The sequence below is a fragment of the Bombus vancouverensis genome, chromosome 4 (genome assembly GCF_051014615.1).
Source record: "Bombus vancouverensis nearcticus chromosome 4, iyBomVanc1_principal, whole genome shotgun sequence".
Taxonomy (NCBI): Eukaryota; Metazoa; Arthropoda; class Insecta; order Hymenoptera; family Apidae; genus Bombus; species Bombus vancouverensis.
This window is the reverse complement of record NC_134914.1, coordinates 13489626-13511235: the sequence shown is the minus strand read 5'-3', so window position 1 is coordinate 13511235 and position 21610 is coordinate 13489626. Positions and strand designations below refer to the sequence as shown.

Below are 21610 nucleotides of genomic sequence, written 5' to 3'. Positions count from 1 at the left end.
GTTAAGCAGGTTACTCTCATCGTGTTATCTGCATTTTCTAATCTCCTCTAACGGGCAGGAGTTTTCAAAGTCCACAGCGAACTTGTGTGACTCGTCCCTTCGTGGCTGGACTTGCGGCTCTCTTCCAACAATTTCTCCTGAGAATTTCGCGTTTCCCTCGTTTCCACGGTGCTTTGTCAAACATGGCGAGCGCGACATGGCAAAGGTCGCGTGTTATTTGACCCAGATTTAGCGAATTTTTTGATTATGCCAGCTCAAGCGTACGGAGACGTAGCGTTGAACAGCGTGCAAACGATCTCTGCTGAAAATTACGCGTTTATTTCGTTCCGTTCGTTTGTTTCGCGTTAACCTTTTAAAGCCTGTTATTACTAGAAAATTTCTGCTGTCCTGGCTGGCGTTTCGGTTTAATACGTTCGTTTTTGTTTCAGATACGAGTGACGCGAAACAGACGCGGTTAATCGTTTCATTATCGTTGGACCGCGGATTCTTACTCATCTACGATACTAATGCGTATTACGGTATTGTTACAACGTACAGATTTAAAAATGCAAAGATGCATAGAATACACGCAATGTACAGCATCGTGTAAATGTACAGTAAAATATTCCAAAGTGCAATACCTGTCATAAGTTTTACTGGGCAAAACCAATTACGTAGGTTCCATCTCTCTTAGCTCTTGTCATAAAAATAGGAAATTGCGTAACAATCCGCGCTGCAATTATCCGTTCACAGTTGAACATTACCGCAATGATATTGGGTACTGTACTATTACTGAAATGTTTTGCCGCCATTCGCTATTACGATTATTAAACGAAGTATAAAATTATTTATTATTGTTGAAAATGACAACGCGAGTCCTCGCTCGCCATCTATATGCTGACGACTAGTTACAAAAAGAAGTAACTAGGAGATATTACTAGACACGGTCGATAGACCTGATCGATAGTTTAAGACTTCCTTTTCGTTCGTTCGTTCGTGTCTCTTCCAAGTGTGTGCCATAGAGGTTTTTCGACTCCGAGAAGTGTGGTGTTTATCATCCGAATAATAAAGTAACAACTAACGCGATCCTACCTCTAAATATAGATATAACAACAATTATGTTCGCGATGATCGGGAACGAAGGACCCATGGGAAAAGGAGGGAATATCGAGTTTCAGTAATTCTTAGAAGACGAAAATTAATCTTTCTTATCTTCATTCTATGCCGTAACGTGGCGACTTCGTATCTTCTCATATATCAAAATAGAACATGCAACGCGTTAAGCTTGAAAAAAGAAAAAAAAAGGAAGAACGAAAAATATTCATTTTTCGTTGTACACTACAATTTCTTGTAACCATCGTAACACTCGGAAATTGATTGAATGATTTTTGAAAATCGCAAGAACGCAGGAGCGTACCAAAAATGAACCTTGAGCCACCTTGAACTAACGTAGCATTTCTATTCGATGAGAATATTAGAAAAACAAAATTCATGCAATTATGAAATTTCATTTACTCGATAGTCTGTAAGAGCCGGGGGAATAACTTTCCATCGTTTCAAATTCCTCGTTGATCGACGATAATGAAAGGATCGTTAACTGGATTTTCCAAGAAAACGATCTTTATCAGCAACGTTTCGAAAGTTGTTTTCACGATGCGCCTCTACCGTGGTGTTTGCCAACTGTTCGTCGCCTGTTTGCCATTTATTTGCATGTTCGCGAACATGTTCGTGAAACGTAGTTCTCTGAGGCAAAGTTCCTGCAAACACGGTGACACACATAGACAAGCGTAGGTGCTTGCTTCAAAGCTTCGCCTGAGACTATTGTTGATGTTCGTCAAATGATAAATTATAGTTCAAACACACGCTCGAGTTACCTCGTTCGACGTGTCTTGCAATGCTTAATGAATTACCGCTAATAAGAACGCGTAATTGAACGAAGAAATAGTTCAACTTTTTCACGCTCCATACACCGAATATTATTTCTAATAAATCTGTTCTTGATCTTTCGTAATCTTAACACTAGAACCACCGAAGCTATTTCAACCAAAAGCAGTGAAAATGACTGGTCTTTAAAAAATAATAATAAAGTAATAATAATAAAATAATAATAATAATAAAGTAATAATAGAATATTTTTATATTTATTGATTTATTACATTCTTACAGAAGCAATTCTATGTTATGCAGTACATTTTTAGTATTATTAACGATTATCCCTAAAATGATCCCTAAACGAGGGTTGCCACATTTATAAAATTGTAGAACCAGTCGTTTTCACCGCTGTGGTATTTCTAGCGTCAGCATCTAGCGATCTAGCGATCGATCCGCAATTTTCCCGATAACTGATAATGTCATATCGAACGATACGCAGTACAAATTTTAAAAACGTGTGGCAAGTTGTACAAAACGAGGAAACCGGTTAATTGGGTTCGATAAACAGATTGCAGGACCCTTTTACACTTTGACAAGTACCCGCCATTTTGACTGGTATTGGTATAAGTAGTCTTGATACAAAATTATTTTCAGTTTGAATACGTAAAAAACAAAATAAAATTCATTATATTATTCTTTTAGTTATCGCTGCGAAAGTCATTGTGAAAATAAAAAATATAACACGAAGTAGGAATTTTAAAATAAAATTGTAGAACCAGTCGATTTGACTGGTGTGGTAATTCTAGTGTTAAATATAATTTTATTCCTTTTCTTTTATATTTCACGATGAACAATTTGACCGTGATATTCCTAAACATTTGCTCCTTCAAATTCATCTACATTTTCGACCAACGAATTTTTTCCATGTAAATTGAAAAATAAGCCTTGATCGATACTTTTGTACGCGATTATTTCTTCGTTGTTTCGTTGTCTAGAATCTACCGTATAACCCTTTGATATTAAAAATCTGCTCTATATGTTTGATTGTTCCGAGGTATTCAGAACGTTGCGTTTGTCAGCAAACGGGCCCATTATGTTCGTAATCTAAGGCGACACGGAGCAGCTTAGTTTATCGTGGTGAAAGAAGAGCGTATGTATACGTATTCCAATGTCGGATAATCCGGCAAGAAGAATCGACGAAGCTCGATGGAAAAATCTATTATCCTTTTCTATGCGGCAGAAGGCAATCAAGTTGAGTAGCTGAAGATCGCGGTCGCATGCTCACGATACAGAAGCTCGTGGAGTTAACGCGCGAATTTATCCGCTCGGTGCACACGAACCCTCGTCCCAAGGCCGATGCATTCGCCAAGAAAATTCGCCACAGTTGCTCCCCAGCTTCGTTGAACGTGTAGCGATGGGATCAAGTTCAACGCGTGCCTATAAATCCGAATCAAATGCAGTGGCGATGGTTAACTTCATAAAATTCGAAGGCTGCTCGTACAAGTGGGTGCGAGGTAATTTCCTATGCAGAAACACGAAGAAGATTTCGAATAAAATTTGTTCGTTCCGAGTTTCGAATTTCAGGCAAACTGAGTTTGCAAATTTGTCAAGTATACTGCAACTTGGCTGATTTAGGTTTACGAGTAAACGGTCAGCAACTGGCAATTCTACGCGCCACAATTTTCCGTTAAGTTAAAAATTCTACGGTAAAATTTATTTTCATTTTCGAGAAAATGAAGTTTGAACGTATTCAAAGGTCAAAAATAGTACGCGCGTACGCTGGATTTTCCAAATTTCAAACATCAGCCTAGTCTTGCGAAAACATTTCATTTTACGTTTGTCGCTTCTCTTTGGACGTATGGTAACTTGCCGCCGCTCATTTACCGTTGTCCAATCTGCAGTTAGTCACGCTCAAGTACAGTTGATAAATTTTCAAACTGGAGAACTAAACCCCCAACGAAAGAATCTTCCTGTATTTATTTTTTCGTATATCATCTCGCGTGCCTGTTATTCGACCGCACCCTGTTTAATGCGTTTCGTTCATTGTATTGGGTTGACAACTAAGTGATTGCGTATTTTGCCGTTAGGTGGACAAAAATCACTTAGTTGCCAACCCACAAAATCATCGGCCTTGTCAAGCTGTTTTCCAACATCGGAATAAACGTACTCGCGAGTTTCGAAAATCAACTAACAGGTATCTCGATTTTAGAATAAATCGGTGACATAAATACTATACATTCTATTTGTATGTTTACGAGACAGAGTGATCGATTGTTATCAGCGTAGAAGCAGGTTATGCACGAAAATTACAATAAAACAGTTGGATTTCAATGACAAAAAAAAGAAACGATTTAGTCGAACTTATTCGACCAGAATTCCATGGTTATTTGCGACTAACTTCTCCACTTCTCAAAATATTCACAGACGGTTCGATTCCATCGCGTTTAACCGAAGAATCCACTGGAAAGTAGCGTTTCTTTTTTTCGAAATACGCATAGAAAGTTGGAATTTAGTCGGTTGATCTTCGAACTTAGTTGCGACGTATTGGATAACTTACTTGAGCTCATCGCTACCGCGGTGTGTCTCCTTCACTTTTCGAGTGAAGTTGGCGCCGGGCCAAAACGTGCTCGAACGCCGGTCCACGATTCGGAGAAAGTGCAACTTCTCTTCTCGCCTCGTGTCTCGTCGAGACTATTTTTCAAGGGCGAGTCGCGCCATCTACGCGGCTACTGATAATACATACGTATACACGTATACACTTGCAACTGTTCTCCAGAATTTTCCTGAAATGTATCTACCTGCTATTAAGTCGCGTGTTCGCTAGCAACGTTGATGCAAGATATTCATAAACAGATGGCGACTATTCTAGGATTCTCTGTTTTTCGCTTTATACATTGACTGAAACTTTGATAGCGAAATTTCACGGGATATTGAAGTTCCTCGGCGGATAAATTTATGCAGCTTTCGCAGCGTTAAAACCCTTCCAAGGCTGTATTTTACGATAGCAAATGTTCCATTTTATCGATTAACAGAAATGATGGAATAGTAATGGTTCGAGTAGCATCGGTATAGAAAAGAAAGTTTTTTTGTAAAATTTCACGTTTCTGCGAATTTCACGAACGATATCTACGAGAAAATTTGGCAAATGGCATTTATGGGAATTTAGAAATATCGAGTCTCCCGAGACTGATGTTTGGGGTAGCAGCGGAAAATTTATTTTATCAATTAGCGATAATAATATTAGGTTGTCCGAAAAGTGTCTTTTTTTTACAGACCGGTCTTTGACAACAACGCATCTTTATACAAACATGAAACCTAACCTGTCGAACGTTGTAATCTTTATCTTGATAGAACAAAGTGGATCGTACGAAAGAAACTTTTCGGACGACCTAATAGAATGATAATAGGTCAAATATTAGTATCAACATAAGAAAAGCAGCTTTTTAAAGAAATGTTTTCATAAAATTACGAATAACATCGCTTCTCGGCCTTATGGCTAACGTCAAAGCGTAGCATCTGTACTTAACACTTTACCGACCGATAGCTTATTAATTGGTTTTTATTGCCGACGCTCACCGACCGATAGTTTATTAATCTTTCTCATTATTTGAGCAGTAATTTGTTATTTAGTACTAAAGTACCTTGCTCAGTCGCATCAATTGCCTTGCTTTGTAAGCTCCCATTGTTTTATACCAATTTGAAAAACTTGCCGTTCGCAATGAACGAAAAGAATGGTATTGCAGAATCTAAACCAAAACCAGGGAGGATCTGCGCCTGAGATGCCGGTAGGACGTGCGCATGGTGTTGAATCGCTAGCGGTCGGTAAATCGTTAAGATTGACTTTTATGCACACTGCACAACGTCGAGTCTTCGAAGATTGATTGTTCCGGATATCGTGACAGATCTTCTACTTTATCGATCAAATGGCACGATAAAAGCGTCTGTATAGTAACGAGTAAACGACTCTGACAAAACTGCTGTTCTTTCCACGATTTCATGGTGTATTTACGACGTTGTCAGTGGTATGCACGGCTTTGTCTCTGGACGCGCGAATGATGACATCGTTTTTTGTTCTAAATAAACGCGCCTGCAAATCTTCACGTGTAAATTGCACGTGGATTCCATGTGTGCAGGAACGTCCGCCTTGTTGGAAGGCACTCGTTTCTGAAAATAACGAGCTCATCTGCCCGCCACAAATTAAATAGCAGATTTTACGCTAGAATTGCCTATTTACGATAAGTACGTAGATATTCAATATACAGGGTGGTTGGTAACTGGTGGTGCAAGCGGAAAGGGGGTGATTCTACGCGAAAAAAGGAGTCGAAAATATAGAATAAAAAAAATTTTTTCTTTTTTTAATTTTTCCATCGAGACAATGATCTACAGTGAGATCCGTTATAACGAGACGCGATAAAGTGCAGGCGTACCGAGCCAAAATTCAAAGTCGATTTTCTCGAAAACAAAGCCTCGAACGAAAAATTTGTATTCTATATTTTCGACTTCTTTTTATGCCTAGAATCACCCCCTTTCCGCTCGTACCACCAGTTACCAACCAGCCTGTACAATGAATTATTACGATTTGAACGATAATAATTAGAATAATAATTAATCAAAATACTTAATTACATTTCTACGTGAATTTTATCTCTGGGAAAGCAATTATTTTGAACGAATCTTGTATTTACTAAGAGTAGTGTATTTGTAGAATACAGTTGAACAACGTTAACGTTAAATTTAGCAATCTTCCAGTTCAAAAGTTATTAGGCGAGAAAGCTTGCAAAATTTGATATGGCTTTCTTCGTTTTATGCGTAGTAGATAGGATCGTTCGTATTTGTCGATACTATCAGCGTAATTGAATACTGTCTCCTGATGATAAGGAAGTACCAGTAGCAAGCCGAGTGAAATTAACAACTCCAAATGCGAATTTTTATAAAAAACAAACTGTATTCGTTCGTTCAAGTTCGTTCAACCGAATGGATAAATTTTCTCGTTCGTCCATCTTTTGAAACAACGTTATGACTAAATGAAAATTTAACTTTTTTCCTTTAATTTTTTTTGAAGCGTAGACAAACGAAAATTCTAGGTGAACGAACGTGTACAAATCGTGGACAATCATATTCCACTTAAGAATTAATGGAAAAGTTAATGGGAAGATAATGGAAGCCGATGGGAAATTTTTGTTAATTCTCCTTTGACGATAACTTACCTTCGAACGGTAGACAAACGAAAATTTTGTTTGAACAAACGTGGACGAATCGCGGGTCAAGCGATACTGTTGCGTTTGTTTTTTCTACAAACTCGCATTTCGGCGTGGCAACTTCATCGAGCTCGAGTTACATTGGTACCGGTTAGGCTATATATATTTCTTCTTGGTAACTCTTACGAAGACCGTTATTTGATACATTGATTCGTATATTGTATTTTCATATATCATACCTTAGCGATATTCCGTTACTTTGAGCACAGTGTCTCACACACTTGTCGCAAAGGTTTCATTCGTTTCATAAGGAAATTATACTGCACGCCATTTTTTGTTTTATATTATTTTGCCGAATTATGTATGATGCATGTTCTGTTGGAACATAATGGATCATAATTTAATGAGATAATACGATGCATGTTCTATTGGAAGCAAATGGTTCATACATAATTCGATAAGATAATATGATGTATGTTCTATGCGAATAAAACGGATCATACATAATTCGATAGAGTAATATGATGCATGTTTTATGCGAACAAAATGGATCATAATTTAATAAAATAATATGATGCATGTTCTATGCGAACAAAATGGATCATACATAATTCGATAAAGTAATATGATGCATGTTTTAAACGAACAAAATGGATCATAATTCAATAAGATAATATGATGCAAGTTCTGTTGGAACATAATGGATCATAATTTAACAAAATAATATGACGCATGTTCTATGCGAACAAAATGGATCATAATTCAATAAGATAATATGATGCATGTTCTATGGAAACAAAATGGATCATACATAATTCGATAAAATAATATGATGCATGTTGTATGCGAACAAAATGGATCATAATTCAATAAGATAATATGATGCAAGTTCTGTTGGAACATAATGGATCATAATTTAACAAAATAATATGACGCATGTTCTATGCGAACAAAATGGATCATAATTTAATAAAATAATATGATGCATGTTCTGTTGGAACATAATGGATCATACATAATTCAATATAATAATGATGCATATTCTATGGGAACAAAATGGATCATAATTTAATAAAATAATATGATGCATGTTCTATGCGAACAAAATGGATCATACATAATTCGATAAAGTAATATGATGCATGTTTTAAACGAACAAAATGGATCATAATTCAGTAAGATAATATGATGCAAGTTCTGTTGGAACATAATGGATCATAATTTAACAAAATAATATGACGCATGTTCTATGCGAACAAAATGGATCATAATTTAATAAAATAATATGATGCATGTTCTGTTGGAACATACTGGATCATACATAATTCGATTAAATAATATGATGCATATTTTATGCGAACAAAATGGATCATAATTCAATAAGATAATATGATGCAAGTTCTGTTGGAACATAATGGATCATAATTTAACAAAATAATATGACGCATGTTCTATGCGAACAAAATGGATCATAATTTAATAAAATAATATGATGCATGTTCTGTTGGAACATAATGGATCATACATAATTTAATATAATAATGATGCATATTCTATGGGAACAAAATGGATCATAATTTAATAAAATAATATGATGCATGTTCTATGCGAACAAAATGGATCATACATAATTCGATAAAGTAATATGATGCATGTTTTAAACGAACAAAATAGATCATAATTCAATAAGATAATATGATGCATGTTCCATGCGAACAAAATGGATCATAATTTAATAAAATAATATGATGCATGTTCTGTTGGAACATAATGGATCATGATTCAATAAGATAATATGATGCATGTTTTATGGAAACAAAATGGATCATACATAATTCGATAAAGTAATATGATGCATGTTCTATGCGAACAAAATGGATCATAATTCAATAAGATAATACGATGCATGTTCTATGGGAACAAAATGAATCATACATAATTCGATAAAGTAATATGATGCATGTTCTATGCGAACAAAATGGATCATAATTCAATAAAATAATACGATGCATGCTCTACGCGAACAAAATGGGTCATAATTCGATAAAACAATATAACGTCAAACGATAGCATAGATCGCGTGTGTTTCTTCGTTTTTGAAAGATAAGACGCAAGACAAGATAAAGAAAGGAATTATAGGTGTTTTTATTTTGTCATCTCTTGTCACGATCGTCAAGATTATGAGAAGATTGAAGTGAAGAACCGACGAAAGACGATAATAGCACGACTATAGCGATGTATTTCTGACGACGTGGATTAATTCTAGAATTGAATTAATTATCGAAAGCGGATTTAGTTTCTCAGTTTATCTTGAAACTATAGCAAGTATAGCTCGATCGTTTGCGAGATAAGACACGGTGGACGTAATTTGGCCGGTGTATCGTGGCGAATTTAATACTAGCGATTCCATTATTCCAGGGCAGGCTCGTTGGCTCGTGAACATCGTATCCCAGGAAAGTAATGAAAATTCTGCTGACTGGAATTTGTTTCCGGGTCAGCGGCTGTTCCTCTGAAACTAGTTTCTACGACGCGATAAGCTTGCACCAAGGGCGAAACTATACAACATCTAAAAACGCGAAGGGTCGCGCTACGATAAAATCTTTAGTCTGGCGAACAAAATAATTACAATGTTGTCTTTTTGTAATAAAAGTCAACACGGTGACTGCTTACAACCTCGGGTCACGCGTAAAATCTTTTCAAACGTCCTTAGTCTTGCGAAACTAAATTTTGTTCACGATGCCAAACGAGATAAAAAGGAGACCGGATTATAGTTCATTCTTTTGAAATAAGTAGCTAACACTTTGACTGCCACACCGAAATCACACGTTTCGCTGAGGACGCCACGGCAGTATTTTTATTATTCAAAGCATATAATGGCAAAATAATAATAAATCGACGATGTAAGACAACATTCTTCCCCAATGCACCGTTCATCTTCTTGGTGGTCACGGCTGACCTCTGTGGCACCTTGGTAACAGTCGATAGCGACGTATTGTAACAAGGCTTTGTTTATTTCAACAAACCATTCGCATTCGTTATTTCGTCGTAAGCAAAACGTGCAGAATATACAGTCGAAACGCGTAGAAGATATTAGTAAACAGTATTAGGATTATTTTTATGATTTCGACGAAACATTCGGCTGAAACGGTAGAGGTAGACAAAAATTATGTTTGCGGTGAACCGATGGTAGTGGTAGATCACAACAGAGGAAAATGTGCCGTAGATTTATCAGATCAAACGATAGCGTATTCTACACCACATAGAAGAACTCTCGAGTGGTACATAAAATTAGCCTTGGAGTTATCGTCAAATACATCAATTTCAAACGCGACGATACTCCATAAACAAGCAACAAAAACAAAAATCAAGGTATGCACCTTACATCGCTGAAACGTGTACGAGACATTTGAGGCGTTTGTTGGTGCCCACAAGAAATACTCTTGATGTTCAACAAAGAAGTTTATTACGCTATTAACAATCAATAGTCATCAATTAACGATTAACGATTAACTATCAAGAGTTAATGATCACGTATCTCTAACTGTGTTTGCTTCTCTATGACACTAAACCTTCCGCACTTCGCAGCTCGGGGCAGAATGAATTCTTTGGTTCGAAACCAAACGGATTCTTTTCCTTGTTGGCCCTCGATATCCTCACTACGCACGCGTTTATTAGATGTCCGCGACGGTTTCCGCGTATGCGTTCTTCCGAATATTCGGCGAAAGAACCGTAGGGATATCGATGGATATGTCACGTAAACTCGAGGGTTGGATGATGGAATAAAACAGCTGAGTCGTAACGCAACTATTAATTTTGTTTGAATTAAACTCTATTATGAATTCAGCGATCGCAATGTGATACACACTGTATTGACATAAATCACAATTCGCTCCAACCACGTTATGTAAAACTTAGTTACACTGATACGTTAAGTACGCGACTGTTATAAGGGTAGAGACCGGTGAAGATACGTTGACTATTCTAAGGATACAGAATAAGCGAAGTGTTACTGACGATACTGTGTCTGAGGAAAGCTAGGGGTGGGTGTGTCTAAGGACACGGGACTATCGGATTTGTCGATGACAATTTTGGTTAGGGAAGCGAGGGCAGTAGACACCGTCTCCGATTGGATAATAAGACGGTTGGTGGACCAGGAAGGGTTTCAGCCGCCCTCGTGAGAAAGTTGCTAACGGAACGTACCAGACGTGGGGAAAACTAACTTTCCGTGTTAACCCGTAGTAAACAATAAACGTAAAAGGAAACCTAAGACAAGAGATGCTCGCTTGGTCCGAAGGACCTTAACTATGGAAATTCCAAGACCCCCCGGTGGGTACTTAGGACTATTGAGGGTACGCGCCAAGGATGTGCAGACATCTGGGCGCCATCCTACCTGCGGTGTGTGACGTGGTCTCTGTTGTGAATTCACGTTATAGATACATTAGGCATGTCGGCCTTACCCTTTGTGTAGCGAAGCCGTTGGAAAGTTCCGTGGTCGAGGGCCACCACATATTAGTAAACAGTATTTGCTCATTCTACATATAATAGTAAGGTTATGTGCACACTTCTACCTTCAATTATACAGGCTGGTTGGTAACTGGTGGTACAAGCGGAAAGGGGGTGATTCTACGCGTAAAAAGAAGTCGAAAATGTAGAATACAAATTTTTCGTTCGAGGCTTCGTTTTTGAGAAAATCGACTTTGAATTTTCGCTCGGTACGCCTGCACTTTATCGCGTCTCGTTATAACGGATCTCACTGTAGATCGTTGTCTCGATGGAAAAATTAAAAAAAAATTTTTATTCTATATTTTCGACTTCTTTTTTCGCGTAGAATCACCCCCTTTCCGCTTGTACCACCAGTTACCAACCACCCTGTATAATAGTAAGGTTATGTGCACACTTCTAACTTCAATTATACAGGGTGGTTGGTAACTGGTGGTACAAGCGGAAAGGGGGTGATTCTACGCGTAAAAAGAAGTCGAAAATGTAGAATACAAATTTTTCGTTCGAGGCTTTGTTTTCGAGAAAATCGACTTTGAATTTTCGCTCGGTACGCCTGCACTTCATCGCGTCTCGTTATAACGGATCTCACTGTAGATCGTTGTCTCGTAGAATCACCCCCTTTCCGCTTGTACCACCAGTTACCAACCACCCTGTATAATAGTAAGGTTATGTGCACACTTCTAACTTCAATTATATATATGATTATAAAGCAGCATTTACGATTATTTTCTAAGCTGTGTTTATAATAATATTCGAAGATTTGTTCTCATTTTCTTTTTATTGATGTTCTAATAAAATCGTTCAATGGGGAACTTTTTCTTTCAAAGTATCTTCTATTTATCGGTTATGCCCTAACTGTCAATTTTCATACAATTTTTACAATTGTCACAGGAGAAACCGTGGTCAAAGTGTTAAATGCTAAAGAGAATCAAATCGACGAGCAAGAACACAAGACTAGGAAGAATTACGTTTTCAAACGTTCGAAGAACGAGCTGTTGTTTTCGCGTATTATCAACACCATTGATTTAACGACGATATAACAACACAGATGGTACATATTACATATATATATAGATATAGTTATGGCCCAGCCTTGTTCGTACATTCCCAACGCGTAGAATGAAACGCATTGGACTCGTATTATATGAAATTAAATTTGCTGATAAACGAATAAATAAAGTTTAAAGTCGAGTAATAAATCTAATTAATTCAATAATTAGAATAAAATTTATTAAAAATTTTGGCGAATTAAGTGGAACTAAATGACTAAGGATTTTTACAGGAAAATTAATAGCTGTATAAATAACAAATTTCAATCATATAGAAAATGCTATTGATAGATTAAATAATAAATGTCCAGTTGAATATTTATAATATAGTATTGAATAATTTATAATATAAATTATAATTCTTAAAAATATATAAATATTTGAAATATATTTATCTATTATAATTATCTTAAATTCATTAAATAAATAATTTAAAAATTACTATAATTCGTGATGGAATTAATCAATATAAATTAGGAAATATAACGATAGGTGTTAATATAAAAGTTCAATTTCATCGAATGTTATTATTAATTCACTTACTTTCCACGTCGACTTACTTTTTATTCAGGAAGCTTAACGATATTTATTTTACTATATAAGCGAAGTAAAAATGATGTCATAAAAAATGACTATTACAATTCTGCGAAAATCGAATTTTTCTCTCGCTGCTGAGAACGCTCGTTTCTACCATTGAAATTATTAATAACGTCATTTCTAAATTACTCGTACCGTTATTCGACTTACTAATGCGATTAAAGAAGTAACGTATCAAACACGTTGATCAAATCATCTCGTTATCGCCGGAGAGATTAACGCGGTATTTCATTTGCGCGCGTCGTTTGATCCGCGTCGTTCCACATTATTCGGTAATTTCGTGCGAAATATTCGACAGGCTACGTCCAACTGATTAATTTGCCGATGATTTATTACACGTTAATGGATTCATTGGCATTGGCGTAAAGCGCCTAGAAGCCGGCTCTGCCGCATCATTTTTACCGCCGATGCCAATGTGCGACTCCAAATATAAACCTCTTGGTTGGTAAGCTCGCGGTGCCATCCATTCTCAGCCCTGGACCGAGCGTTTATTTTCTATGGTTGGGCGACACGTGCGGCTCGGCACACGTCGCTTTTCCTTTCCGTCTGTCCGGTCGCGTGCTGCAGTTCCATCCGATTTCGCGATAATAAATTCCCGGGATTCGAAGAGAAGAAGCCGGTGCCGATGTTGGAAAATTACGGTGACACTGAAATATCGAGCGATCTCGCGCAAGTACAGAGATCTCGGGAAATTGTCTCGCTGTGGGAAAAATTTCGTGATCTCGGTAAATTCGTCAATGGCGAGCAATTTCGAAAACGTCGGAGATTTCGTAAAGTTTCGCTGACTTTGCCGCTGTGCGGAGAAAATTTCGACAAATTCGCCGATTTCCGTATTCTCGGAAGTTTAGGAATTCGAGGAGATTCGCAGTGTTGGCGAGGTTCTGCGCTTCTGTAAAAACGTGGCGACTTTCGAGGAACTCGACAGAGACATGGAAAAGACGATTTCGTAGAATTTCAAGTTCTCGTGGTATCCTGTGTTTTCGTGCAGATACAACGACCGTAGAAAAATTCGCCAATCCAGCAACATTTGGCGATTGCGAGCAGACCTCGTAAAATGCCGCGCCTTCGTACAAATTCGAAGATAAAAATGTGAAAATTCGCCAAGCGAATTTCCAGAGTCTGGAGAAATTCCAGAGTTTGCTATAGACGATCCTGAAACTTTGTTCGCGTTTTGACGTCACCGAAAATCCTTCTATTCGAAGCTGGAGAAATATGAGCACATCCACTGCAAGTAGCTTCGATTCCTCCAGAGTAGACCCTTGAGGAACATGTCCAAGTTCTTCCGCAGGATGCTCCTGTGCGGATGCTCGTCTCGTTCGGGAGCCGATGGACAAACGTTCATCGTCGACGAATCCATAGTCGACGATGTACCCAAGTCCATCGAGTTTGCGACGAGCGACGAACAACCGGAGGACGTCGCGACGCACTTTGACCTGTCTACCATCAAGTTCATAGACGACGAGGAGACAGACGACGACGTGGATTTTGAAAATGGTATTTGCGTGGTTCGCGAACATAGGAATTCGTTGGTTTAGTTTTGCAATGGTTGTTAATCTTTAAGGACTATGGCTAATGAAATTTCAGCCTCGAGGGAAAATTTTATTTTAATATTTCTCGTGTTTTTATACCGTTTTAATATTATTTCGATATTATCGTGACGTTATTGTGACGATGCCATTAGTAATAAACAGACTGTGCATGTTTACGCAAATTCATATTCTTATGATCGCGACAAACGACATGGAACCTAAGCAAACGTTTCTTTCTGCTGTTACAAATTATATTAGATATTATACTTTGGATGTTTTATATATTTTCGCGTATCGGATGCATCCTCGGATTGTTCATAAACAAACTGTGTATGTTTATGCAAATTCGTATTTCTCTGTTAGTGTAATACTGCGAAGAATATTATACGCGTTATATGCGCGCTTGCACTTGCATATTTTCTATTGGGTTGGCAACTAAGTGATTGCTGGTTTTGTCAGTACCACTTAATGACAAAATCCGCAATCTCTTAGTTGCCAACCCAATATAAATATACGAACATCCGCGGTTCGAGCAATGAAACGTTTCGTCGTTTTTGTTCCATTTGATCGATTTCTAAAAGAAAAATATACCGTACACTGTATCTGTGTTGTTTTCTCCGTGTCTCTGATTTGTTGCGACAATTAATCGTCGTCCGATAAACGATGCGCAATTCGGTTCAGCTGAATCGCGCGTTTATTGTTCGTGTGTTTATTTGAAAGTAGAATTGGACGAAAGGAAGGAAGATGGACTAATTGCTTTGAAATTGTTGACAGTAGTGCCGGACGAGTTCAGCTCTGGTCTGGTGCAAGAAGCTTGGGTCATCGCCATCGAAAGGTAATTAATTACTTTGTTACTTGCTATTGGGTTGGCAACTAAGCGATTCGTGACCTAATGTCGTTAGGTGGTAATGACAAAATCCGCAATCACTTAGTTGCCAACATTCGTTCAGAGAACGAAGCGACTAAGAGAAATTTGCCAAGGAAAGGTGGTGCTGTAATTACTTTGCTACTTGGTATTGGATTGGCAACTAAGTGATTGCGGTCATTACCACCTAATGATAAAATCCGCAAACACTTAGTTGCCAGTATTAGTTCACAGTATGAAACAACTAAGAGAAATTTACTAACGGAAGGTGGTGCTATATTACTTTGCTACAATTACTTTGCTACTTGGTATTGGGTTGGCAACTAAGTGATTGCGGCCATTACCAGCTAATGACAAAATCCGCAATCACTTAGTTGCCAGCATTAGTTCACAGTATGAAACGACTAAGAGAAATTTGCCAAGGGAAGGTGCTGCTATAATTACTTTGCTACTTGGTATAGGGTTGGCAGATAAGTAATTGCAGTCATTACCACCTAATGATAAAATCCGCAAACACTTAGTTGCCAGTATTAGTTCACAGTATGAAACAACTAAGAGAAATTTACTAACGGAAGGTGGTGCTATATTACTTTGCTACTTGGTATAGGGTTGGCAGCTAAGTGATTGCGGTCATTACCACCAATGATAAAATCCGCAATCACTTAGTTGCCAGTATTAGTTCACAGTATGAAACGACTAAGAGAAATTTGCCAAAGGAAGGTGCTGCTATATTACTTTGCTACTTATTATTGGGTTGGCAACTAAATGATTGCGGATTTTATCAATACCATCTAACAGATAAAATCCGTAATCACTTAGTTGCCAGCATTAGTTCAAAGAACGAAGCGACTAAGAGAAACGGAAGGTAGTGCTATATTACTTTGCTATAATTACTTTGCTACTTGGTATCGGGTTGGCAACTAAGTGGTTGCGGATTTTATCAATACCATCTAATGACAAAATCCGCAATCACTTAGTTGCCAACATTAGTTCAAAGAACGAAGCGACTAAAAGAAATTTGCTAAAGGAAGGTGGTGCTATATTAATTTGCTATAACTACTTTGCTACTTGGTATCGGGTTGGCAACTAAGTGATTGCGGTCATTACCACCTAATGACAAAATCCGCAATCACTTAGTTGCCAACATTAGTTCAGAGAATGAAGCGACTAAAAGAAATTTGCTAAAGGAAGGTGGTGCTATATTAATTTGCTATAACTACTTTGCTACTTGGTATCGGGTTGGCAACTAAGTGGTTGCGGATTTTATCAATACCACCTAATGACAAAATCCGCAATCACTTAGTTGCCAGCATTAGTTCAAAGAACGAAGGGACTAAGAGAAATTTGCCAAGGGAAGGTGGTGCTATATCATCGATTAGTGGATGCTTCTGTTTTCAATCATAACTTCATTTACATATCGATGAAATTCTCCATGAAGCTTCATTCAGCATGAAAGAACTAGCTTGTGTGGATCACCGCGCCATTTTCTTCTCCGCCAATGTAATTCCCAACTGAATACCTTTAACGCTAATCTTTGACTTAACGTTCGAGTTTAAAATACTCTTCTGCATCGTCGTACAACGACGCGCGTTTAACGTTCATTGTTTGAAGAGCGGAATGTTGGCGTTACTCCTAACCGAAGTTCAGTGGCACTTCCTGCAACCTTCTAATTTTAGGCTATTCATCTGCGATGTGTTCTTTAATGTTCGTGCTCTCACGAAGATGACGTATTCGATGACGATAATGGAACGTGCATGATTTTGTTGCAGGCGTGCGAAGGAACGATTCAAGCGGCTCACGTCTCACTGGAGGTTCCAGCCGTGCGATATTCTGGACAAAGAGGTACAGCAACTTGTCTCATTTTAACGTATTAATAGAACTTTGAGTGCGGATGAGTTCACGGTGGTATCGTAGCTTGGTCGGTGGTGCTTCTTCCGGATGTGATTGACGCAACGTTGGCCGTCGTCGACGTTCGACCACGTTCCGCTCACACCGTTCAGCCACGACACTTTGGCTCCGCGGTAGATGCGCTAGCTCTTAAATTAAACTCCACGTCGATCTCTAGATCTTCCAGGACGTAGATGAGCGGCGAAAAGTTTGGAACCAGCGTGAGCTCGCACAGAGACTACAAGTTCCAATAAGAAGACAGACTGAAAAGAGCGAAGGATGAACGCGATTATGAATGCAGAATAAGCAGTTTATTCAGAAGAGTAGACTGCGGACTTTATTTTAGCGCGCAAAAACTCATTACACAACATCCGTCTAACGTAAGAAGATATTCGTAGCAAAGCGTCTCGATTAGCTTGTAATGTTCTTCTTTAATTACGTTTGCGGAAATGCGACAAGTCTGACGTATATCTAGATACATCCACGTAGACACAGATGTACAGATAGATAGAATTAATGATATTCATCGTTACGCGTAAGGAAATTAGGAAAATCTGTCTATACATATATTTCATTCTCATAATTATATTAGGAACATAAACGCGCTCAAATACCCGCAGTCTGCGTCCAACATTATATTTGTAAATGCGAATGTTCGAATATTTTCGTCAGCCACGTTTCGAGAGATCGCGAAGCCCAGCGACGAGTTAATTCGTCCATCCTGGTTAACGGATTAATCATCTTCTCTCTCTCTCTTTCTCTTCTGCTTGCCGCAATAAAACCAAAAGAAATAGGTCGAAAGATAATGGGGGGTTGGGTTGGAGAAGCGATCGCGTGGATAAATGGTTAATCGATGGCGGCTCGATTAGAGCCAATTCCTGTGCCCATGCACGATGAGCATCGCCGAGATAAAGTGGCCGATCGCCTGGTTGTCTCCATTGTATTCAAACAATTAGTTCCTATTCCATTCGCGTGTTCCTTTGGCATCTATCGGACATTCTAATCAGGGACGTATTCGCCAACCAACGACGTTCACTATGATTTAAATAATCCATTGAAATAACTCTGAAACGAACGGGCCGATTGACAGGGAAAATCGTGACGGCGGTTGCTCGTAATATGCGGAATGCAAAAGTAAACGAGCGCAGTGAGCGGTGGCCACGCGATCATGCGCGTCCTTGGTTCGATGCAGCTCGTGTATGTACGTTGCTGTACCCGCGCGTGTTCCACAGGTTGCGACCCCGAAACCGTTGTCACAGTTTTCCTTCTTTTTCCCTCGTTTCTAAATTATCTGCACAGGCTGACGAAACTATTCGAATACTCGCGGAGAGACCTTGTGTGCGAATGTAACGCTTTCGAATGAAATTCTTTGATTCGTTTGACGCCCCTGGTCCTTGTCTCGGGCAAGCAAGAAGTTTCTTTTGTTTCATAAGTGAAATAATATTATAGATGCGCAACATTTTTTATTTTCTGTTATTTTATGGATTGTCCTATGAATCCATTTTGTAGAAACAGAATAAAATGGGTCGTAGGTAATTCAATGAAATAACGAGAAAACACGTTGTGCATCTACCGCTTTCTTTGTAAAACGAAAGGAATAATAAGAATAATTAAGTTAGGATCCCTTGGTATAAATGAGTGGTATAAAAGAGTAATAATTGCAGGTGGATGAAAATGTGACTCTGGTTCGATGTTGGGACGTTTATGCGTTTGTAGCCGCGACCAAAGGCTCGTACCGCCTTGTTCAAGCCAGAACAGCGACTATCTGCAACTTTCGCTTAAATCAAGTCATTACTGCCGGTTGGCAGAAGAGTTAGCTGTTCATCTTTATGCATATTAAACGAGAAGACCGTGTCTGCATCGAAACTGAAGATACACGCGATAGTTGATATCTCGGATGGTATATTAAACGGATGTCGAGGTTGTCGAATACTAAAACTCGTTTCTCTCAAAACCACCGTTTCACCAGATTACGCTTATTTGAATTAACACGACGGTACATAGATTTTATCTAAGCTCTTCGCGCGATACGTCAAGTCGTGTAGAATATTAAAAGCGATGTTCTTATAGACACAATATCCCTATATTTAACTGACGTTTATAAACATTGGTAAAAAAATTCAAAATTGCACCAACGTCCTACAAAATGCTCCACTTGTACATTTGTACAAAATCTGCTCATCGAATGGATTGTTTCTGGTTCCAATAAAAGCGTGACGAGAGAGAGAAAGAGTGAGAGAGTGAGAGAGAGAGAGAGAGAGAGAGAGAGAGAGAATTGGGGGAGTAGAGGAAAATGAATGCATCGATAGGGAAGCGTCGTTGGGAATTCTTTTGTTTTCGCGAGGAACAGCGGTCGTCCGGTAGAGGCAAACCAGCTGATTGTTCGATGTTTGCTGTGTGTGCAGATCAACGAGGCAGTCGCGTCCACGAGCGGGGACAGCGCGAGCAAAAATGTGACGGGCAACCAAATTACCGTGACGCTTGTCGACAAGTAAGTGGCATTTCATTCTTGCCGTTTCTCTTCCATCCGTTATTCCATCGTTAATCGTTTCCATTCTTTGTTCCCAGTTTCTATCGTTCTCCCTGCCTCTTCTAACGTCCTCGTCGTTTTTTCTTTCTCTTTCTTGCACGCCTGGATTTCACGAGCATCTAAAACATCGTGCAGCGTAGACAATCGAGACGTAACAGCGTACAACGGCGTTTTTATTCGGGACGGAAGCTTAACGGTTTCGATCGGACGAGAAATCGACGAGGTCGACAGTCAGCGGACGCACGGTCGAGTGTTAAACCTGAAAGTTTGCCAAAAATACTAATTTTCCAGCTTGTTCGACTCGTTTAGCGCGGATGTCACCACGGTGATGTTATCCTGATTGTTTCCGGAGATGGCTGGCGCTATCGACCTTCTCAACGCGTTAAGAAGAACATAATTTCACTTGCCCGCGCAAGATTTTCGCTTGGCCGTGTAACTTTCGACGAACGACCGCGCAACTTCGTCCAGTCAACGCGTCAGTCTGTGATTTCTGTGAACGCGTATTCGGCCGTTTAACGAACGAACGATATCGACGTTCCGACGAACTCAGTGAAGAACCACGCGCATCGGCGCAACGATTTTCGCTCAGCGTCCTGCACGAGGTCACAGGTGTGCTGGAAAAATTTCTGACTCTCAACTGGTATCGTTGGATCACCAGGAACCACGACGATCAAGTTATTCCACCTGTTAGCTGTTTCTCACGAGTATACTCGTCGCGAAGAAATGGCGATATTTTGCGTTACGACGAGCCCTGTCGCCGATGAAATTCAAAAACTGAAGCGGTCGTTTCGTCACAATTTAATTCTACGTTGTAACAGTTACACGTACTCTGCGTTTCGCGAGTATACTCGTCGTCGCTTACTTTTCGCCACACATTTTAAGTACAGTAAGCTTCTCAAAGTCTCCAAGCAGAAGTTCTCGTTTAATTTTATTACTACTGATCTCTGTCAAATCTCTGTCAGGGAACATAAAACACACGATAAAACTGAACATCCTGAATTTGAGTAAACGAGCACAGGTCGCTGTAGTCATCCGTGATCCAACAATGTACCATTTATCTAAGAATTTGAGAATTGAAATGTAAAATACCCAACTATTTGATCAGGTGTACCGACCTCTTTTCCCTTAGATCGTCAAACAAGGAATTGACAGTAGCTAAAACAATAGCCATAAGCGACTTGCCTTGAACGTGTACCAAATATTTCTTATATTGGGTGGTAACTAAGCGATTGCGGATTTTGTCATTACCACCCAATGGGAAAATCCGCAGTCGCTTAGTTGCCAACTCGGTATAATCAAATATGTACACGTACGAATTTTGATCAGCCTGTGCGTTACGGTTCTCTGGGATATCTCGCTCGTCAGAACGTTAGCTCGTCGGAACACGCGTCCACGTGAATTTTGTATATTGTGCGAGCCGCGATAGATGGAAACACGCTACGGTACAACGTTTAACTTCCGCAAGGTACCGTATCGTATTTGCGCGCTTCTTTCTGCGACCGCATTTGCATCTGTTAATCCGCGCGATTTATCTTCTCTTAATCGCGTTGAATTAAATTCATCGATTCATCGTCACGATGTCAACGTGTTGGCCGTGTTCGAGT

The 21610-nt window shown here is 39.0% G+C and overlaps 1 protein-coding gene and 1 long non-coding RNA gene across 10 annotated transcripts in view; one reads left to right on the top strand and one right to left on the bottom strand.

Moving 5' to 3' along the window:
* LOC117156499 (uncharacterized) overlaps nt 1-21610 on the top strand; it is a 132006-nt gene that overhangs the window by 14125 nt on the left and 96271 nt on the right. For 2 of the 9 annotated variants that reach the window (XM_076618001.1, XM_076617991.1), the window contains exons 4-7: nt 429-518; nt 15448-15559; nt 17359-17431; nt 19882-19967. In XM_076618001.1, the coding sequence (XP_076474116.1) occupies nt 429-518; nt 15448-15559; nt 17359-17431; nt 19882-19967 (361 nt within the window). Of the gene's footprint in view, nt 1-428; nt 519-14448; nt 14690-15447; nt 15560-17358; nt 17432-19881; nt 19968-21610 lie in introns of those variants that run through there. The other 7 variants (XM_076617993.1, XM_076617992.1, XM_076617996.1 and 4 more) reach the window with 7 other exon arrangements.
* Nucleotides 1-21610, bottom strand: part of LOC143302598 (uncharacterized) — a 73518-nt gene that overhangs the window by 14623 nt on the left and 37285 nt on the right. The gene's annotated exons all lie outside the window — the stretch shown is intronic.